Raw genomic sequence first — 7,043 nt, 5'->3', positions numbered from 1 at the left:
GCTCCCTCAGTTCTTTTCTCAAAGCCACTGCCCCAAACTGTCCTTAAGTGTCTCTAGTCTACTCTGCCCTCCCTCTGCTGGAGCCCAGGGTAAGTGGGTGCCAATGTATTTTTGTACGTGGACCCTTTAAGTGCTCTCTGTGTCTCCAGCCATCTCTCTCAGGCTGGTAAAAAACCCGGCAGCTTTTCACTTTTTACAGCTGGATGCTATTTTACTCTTAGCTCTGTTGCTGTAGGCTGGGAAGCCCAGCTAGGGGTTTAGACCCCATCCTTCTCAGGGAGAACCCCCAACTGCTGAGGTATTTCTTTGTCCCTTCAGCTGCCCCCTGTGGGAGCCCAGCCAGCTTTCTTGTGTCTTCACACTTTGTACCAGTCACATTGTGATGAAGCAGCCTCTTCTGTCTGTCCATAGTTATAAGGCTTCTCTCCAGCTAGTGTTCAGTAGGTTATTCTGGATGATTTCTCCACACTTAAGCTGTAATTCCAGATTGGTCCTGGGGGGAGGTTAGTGTAGCTTCCACTACTGTTCTGCCATTTTGGATCTCCTAAATTGGCTTTCTGATGCTTAAACTTAGACCTTTGAAGTTATTCCAATTTTGCTTCCTTTCCCATCCATAAGTCAGCTATTTCAATTAGTTCTTTAGGTCCTTGTGGAGAAATAGGTCCTTTTCAGAGTTTCTTGTTAAGACTTTTACTAAAAATTTTGTCAATGAAGTCACCTGAATTCAAGTCTATCTTATTCCTTAGACGTCACCAGTGTTTCTCAATTTCAACAGTGCATTAGGAACACCTGCATAAATTTTATGAGCCTAGAATCTATTCTAGAGCAATTACATCAGAATCTCCAGGAGTAGGATGATTTTAAGCTCCCAGGAGATTCTACTGTGTAGCTACTGTTCTTGTTTCCATTGAGAACCACTGAACTTCAAACACAAAATTCTCTTAATTAGCATATCCTTTAATCTGAGCACTTCAGACCCAATCAGTATTACTCCAATTCCATATTTCTGATCTTGTATATTTTCCAGCTCTTTCTTTCCTTTTTTTTGCAAATCACTTCCACTCATGAAAAGCACAGAATTTTTATTCAGTCTGAGTAGATGATTCTGTTTTCATCAATTCATAAATGTAGTTTGTGTAAATTTTATTTTCTATAACCTCTGCAATTTCAATGGAAAAATCACGCTTCATTATTTATGCAAACTTACTAAAATAATCAGATGACATCTTTGAATGTACATCAATTGTCATGTGAGTTTCCTTTGCTCCTGTTTTCAGCAATATTAGGCTGAGCAAGAAACCACTTCTAGCACAGTACACCTTTCCTTAAAATTCTGGATGGTACATAAAAAATATATTTTAAAAATTTAGGACTAAGTTGGTAAAATCAGAGGTTTCCTTATAAGACAGAAATAATTAAACAATCTAAAGGAGTAATTGAAGCATTAGAACCAGTTTTCCATATTGATGTCTGTTGATCTCTGGTGATCTAGAGTGTGGATTTTAATGGATTATGTAGTATGGGAGATAGCATTCTGGGTTTCCTAGCAGGGTGAGAAGATCTAAAATCTCCAAAACCCAAGATGGGCAACATCTTCAGTAATTAAAATGGAGAAATATCATTCTGCAGATTGAGATGGTGAGGCTGGAAGCTGGTTCAAAGCTGGTTCTATTGTCTAACATTATTCTATACTTCTGTATCTTAAAAAAAAAAAAAAAAAAAAAGGTTAACCCAGAGATTAAGTTTAAAGTGGCAGAAAATATGTGCACATATTTTCAGACACAAAAGACAGATGGGAAATACTTTGCTGCATTAGTATTAATCATTACAATAACTCTTTAATATTTTTGTAAGTAGTTTTCTCTATTTTCTGGGAGTCCATAAAATTAGAAATAAGTATTGAATGTTCGAAATAATTGTAAATTATAAAATATTCTCTAGGCTTTCTATAGGATGATATAAACCATTATTTGCAATTCCTTCCTAATTATTTTCCTTATTTCAGAGAAGGAAAACTCTGACTCCAAAAAACCTCCGCTGCCTTGCGGCATACCTCTTCAGGGGAAAGGCTAAGGGAGTAAACCCCGACAGAAAATCCGGAGCCGGAGTCCCTAAGGCGGTTTGACGTTGTAGTCAACACCGGCAACTCCTGCGGCGCACCTGAAGCCAAGCTGTATTGACTCCGTCTTTCCCTTGGACCCTTCAGCTGCGAAGAGAGGGGGGGTCTGCTGCATGGGCAACAGCAGACCCTCCATATTACCCTGCCCAGGCTCTGTAGCTTCAGCGTCATCACAAGATGTCGATTCAACACGGGAGGAGACAGATACCATGTCACTCCCGAGTCGGACTGCGCAGCCATTCTCGGCGGTGCAGATGGACTCTTGAGAAGCTACACCATCGTCTCTCGAGACGGACGGCTGCCGACGACGACGACGATTTTCCTTATTTGATCATAGTTGACAAAATAAAAATAGAATAATATGAGAGATGTCTTTGGTTTATTCTTTTCCCATCAAAATGTTGGATTTATATTGGGAGCAATATTAGAACATTTAAATATAATTTTCTTTGAATAGTACTTATTATGTGATGGGCACAGTTCTAAGCACTTTACACACATTCACTTATATCATGCTCACAATAACAAATAGGTTGTTACTCTTATGATCCCCATCATATAGATGAAGAAAAGGAAGCACAAAGGGGTTAAGCAAGTTGCCCAAGATCACACACCTATTAAGTCTTTAAACCTGGACTGATTGGCTACAGAATTGCACTGACCCCAGCTAAACTGCTTCTAAAGAAAGTTTTTCTATGATTATAATCTGAATTAGGATTGCTTTTATTTCTTTGATAACACTCTGTTCATTTTTGCCTGAGCAATAGTACAATTTAAAAGAATTAATTAATTAATTAGTTTGATGTCTGCCTTCTTCTCTAGGTTCTTTCTCTTTGAGAGAAGGAACCATTTCATGCTGTTTGCCTGCTATATACCCACTGCCCAGTGCACAGTAAATAATTCAGTGAACTAATGCATAAAAGGTAGCTGGGGAAAATGTTTCCTTTATGGAGTAATATCCCCATCTTGTGGAAATTTATAGTATTGTCATTCAAAAAATTTTTTAAAAAATACGGTTTTCACAGGATTATTGACACTCAAGTGTTATTTTCCAGACTTATATTAGAGGTTTAAAAAAATTTTTTTTAATTGGTCCTTTTGAGATTCTTAGTGCTGTAGAACAGCACAACCTCTTCAGGTAGGACTTTCGCCTACTAGATTTGCTTGGTGAAAGCGATTGTGCAAATAGGTAATTAACCAGAAGCAGTTTACCTCCCAGCTCATTTGATTCTACTTTGCCACTATGTGGAGCACAGGTCCGTTAATACGCTCTTGGCTCACAATGATCTCTTAGGTACATCCAGGGTTCCTTCCTTGAAGCTTTCATACAGCCATCTAAGGGTTTTGCCAGCAGTCTCCAACCACCCATACATAGTACCCATAGTGTGTGATGGCTAAAGTGAACATTGTGTAAAGAAATATAGCCTCTGCCCTACCATCTTATACTGGTAGAGAGGAGCTGATTATGCTCCATTAGAAATCTTAGGTTTCACTTGTATGTTTTCGCACACATAATGTGTAATGATTTTTTGGAAATACCAATGTGTTAAGAAGTTAGCAGATCTTGCTATTCAAACAAAAAAATGGACGAAAAGAAAGTTTTTAGGCCAATCTGATTATAAAGGAAGATTATATACACAAAGTCTTCTTTCCTGCCTCTTTCAACGTAGGTTAAACGCTGGCTCTCTCACACTAACCAACCACGGAGGCGGGAGGTCTAAGGCACTAGCGAGAGCCGCTCCTTCCCCAGGATTCTATGGTTCTCAGGTTACTGTCATCACTGAGAACTCTATGGTTCCGGGCGGGCTGGGAGGCCTGAGTTTGAAGGCCTTGGCGGGAAGATGACAGCTACACCTGTCACAGGGCCGGTTTTCTCCCGAACCGGAGGAAGCTGGAACTGTGACTGTCACTGAACAGCCGAGAAGAGTTCGCGATGAATCTTTCGCGTTGGAGTGGGAAACGGCGGCATTCAACATCAGGCTCGGATTCCTTCTTGGGAAGCAGTGGTGACTGCAGCGACAGCAGTGACAGCCACCCGCTCCCCTCGGAGCCGGTGCTGAGCCCGCCCCCGGGCCTGGAACGCAGATTGAGGGATGGCGGCCGCCCGCAGGGCTCAGCAGCAGGTACTCCCAGGCACTCTGGGGACAGCGGGCCAGGTGGGCAGGTAGGAAGGTCCTCATCACAAGGAGCTTGCTTGTTTGCACGACTTACTCGGTTTATCGTCCCCTTCCCAGTTTGTGACTCTGGTCTGGTGGGGCAGGTCCTTTCTGTTGAGACACACGTGTGCTTCCAGCTCATGTTCTGTGACCGCCGTGTAGTAAACTTAAATATGGTTTCTGGGTCCTTCGACCTTTACTGAAACAGCTTCCTAGCTGGCCACATAATAGTGCCCAGCACTCCTTAAATATCCTTACATTGGACGTGCTTCTGTCAGGTGTGCTTTATGTAGCCTCATTCCAATACATCGGAATTCCAAAATACAGTGGAGGCCTAACTACTGAAGTCACCTTTAAATTAAATTCAACTATTAATTTTTTTCTTTTTTCGTGAAAGGGGGATGCAAGCAAACAGTTCCTGACGATCACACAGACAAGCTGCTATTGGCAAATTGGGGACTTCCTACAGCGGTTCTGGAGAAATATCACAGTTTTGGTGTGAAAAAGATGTTTAAATGGCAGGCAGAGTGTCTTTTGCTTGGACAAGTCCTGGAAGGAAAGAATTTAGTCTATTCAGGTATTCAAATTTGTGTAAATGAATTTCTCCATTTTAAAGATATTATGAATGTAAAGAATACCTTATTGAGGTAGTTATGATTTTTTTAAAGGTGGTTGAGACAGTGCTTTACAACCAAAGAAAGTTTTAAAATATATATAAAAAGTGGAGTCTCATTATATGCATATTTAAATTATGCAAAATCCATTATATGGCTGAGTGGAGGGAAGGCAGGAAAACACGTAACTCAAAGATACTATTCTGTTTGCCATTCCTTTCAACAAACGTGTCCCCGAGTGAGTGTGCAATGGGAGATGTGTATCTGCTCTCCCTCCAGTCTATTTCAGTTGCTCTTCAGTGGGTGAACATTATAAATTATACATTTATAAACTGACCAATTTGTATAGGGTTGAATACACAAAACCATATGTAATATACTTCATAGGAAATTTATATGGGCTTTCAAGGACAACTCTGACATGGGTACTTTTTAAACTTTTTATCCTACTGACTTTAGAAGCTAATTAATTGGTAAGACCCTCTTCCTTTGTGTCACTTTTGTCTGAAATTGTGAGTCACCCAGATTTTTTGTTATGGCTGCAAAAAATAGACACTTAGCATAGATATAAGTTCAGGCTCTGGAGTCAGACAGGTTGGGTTTGAAAACTATCTCTACCATGTATTGGCTGTGTAACCTTGCACATCACTAGAGAGAGAGAGAGCATAATAGCACTTAGAACAGTGAATATCTATATCGTCGTCGGCAGCCGTCCGTCTCGAGAGACGATGGTGTAGCTTCTTAAGAGTCTATCTGCACCGCCGAGAATGGCTGTGCAGTCCGACTCGGGAGTGACACGGTATCTGTCTCCTCCCGTGTTGAATCGACATCTTGCGATGACGCTGGAGTGTCCTCTCCAGTGGAGCTGAAGCTACAGAGCCTGGGCAGGGTGATATGGAGGGTCTGCTGTTGCCCATGCAGCAGACCCCCCCTCTCTTCGCAGCTGAAGGGTCCAAGGGAAAGACGGAGTCAATACAGCTTGGCTTCAGGTGCGCCGCAGGAGTTGCCGGTGTTGACTACAACGTCAAACCGCCTTAGGGACTCCGGCTCCGGATTTTCTGTCGGGGTTTACTCCCTTAGCCTTTCCCCTGAAGAGGTATGCCGCAAGGCAGCGGAGGTTTTTTGGAGTCAGAGTTTTCCTTCTCTGGAATATCTATATATTGTTATACAAATGATGTATTATGGAATTGTATACTGGAAACCTATATAATTTTATTAACCAATGTCACCCCAATAAATTCAATAAAAAAGAAGAGAAAAAGAAAGTACACAGAAAATGCACTGTGGTAGTTAGTGGTAGTGGTAGAATGGTTTGACCATTTCAATTCCTTAAACCAAAATTTGGGTATCATTCATAACTCTGGTCACCGACTCAAGTCACTTAATCACCCAGTCCAGTGTCTGTAACTTCCAATATCTTGATTCTGATTACTTCTCTCTGTTTTTAGTTCCATTACCTAGTTTACTATCTTTCTTCTATTATCTCTTTTCTAGATTATGCTCACTATTATCTTTCTTCTTGATTATGCAATAGCTTTATAACTCGTTTATTTTTTCCTCTCTGGTCCTGCTCTGCTCCTGCAGTCAAAGTGCACTTTATAAAGTACAAATGTGATCTTGTCACTCCTTTTCATAAAACTCACTAGTCACTCGGAATTGCTTTCAGGATAAATGCTGAATTCCCCCTGGTGGGTTTATAAAAACTCTTTCATGTGGCACATTCACACCTCTTTTTTTACTCCCATATTTATTTTATATTTAAGGCTTACTAAATAATTTACTGCCATCTGAACACATCAGGCTTTCCTCCAGGTGTTTGAACATCCTGTTTCTTTTGATAGGCATTGCTTGCCTGTTCCATTCTTCCTTTCTTCTCTTAACTTCTGTTTCAATTCCATAAACTTCCTTACAGCTCCTCTCCCTCAACTTTTATCATAGCTCCTATTACAATATATTAAATTTATTCTTCTGCTTCCTCAAAGACAGGCTTTTAGCCATTTAGTACTTAAAGGATCCTCAAGTACAAGATAGGTACTCAATATTTGTCATTTATTGTTGTTTTAAAGATTTGTGAGACTTCAGAGAGCTAGTTTATTTTTTCTTTTTCCTCTTGTTGATTTAATCTTTATTGTATTTTTTCCATTACCATTTAAT

General features: G+C 40.5%; 1 protein-coding gene across 1 annotated transcript in view; it reads left to right on the top strand.

Moving 5' to 3' along the window:
- The first annotated feature begins 3,968 nt into the window (after window positions 1–3,968).
- The window catches only part of POLQ (DNA polymerase theta), a 138,607-nt gene continuing 135,532 nt past the window's right edge, over window positions 3,969–7,043 (top strand). Inside the window, exons 1-2 of the mRNA XM_090277130.1 lie at window positions 3,969–4,242; window positions 4,673–4,852. Coding sequence (XP_090133256.1) covers window positions 4,053–4,242; window positions 4,673–4,852 — 370 coding nt within the window. The 5' untranslated portion in view covers window positions 3,969–4,052. The remainder of the gene's footprint in view (window positions 4,243–4,672; window positions 4,853–7,043) is intronic.

This window comes from Furipterus horrens, unplaced genomic scaffold (assembly GCF_987537825.1).
Source record: "Furipterus horrens unplaced genomic scaffold, mFurHor1.1.pri manual_scaffold_1, whole genome shotgun sequence".
NCBI classification, from domain to species: Eukaryota; Metazoa; Chordata; class Mammalia; order Chiroptera; family Furipteridae; genus Furipterus; species Furipterus horrens.
The sequence above is the reverse complement of the archived record's forward strand: the minus strand, read 5'-3'. Positions and strand labels throughout refer to the sequence as shown.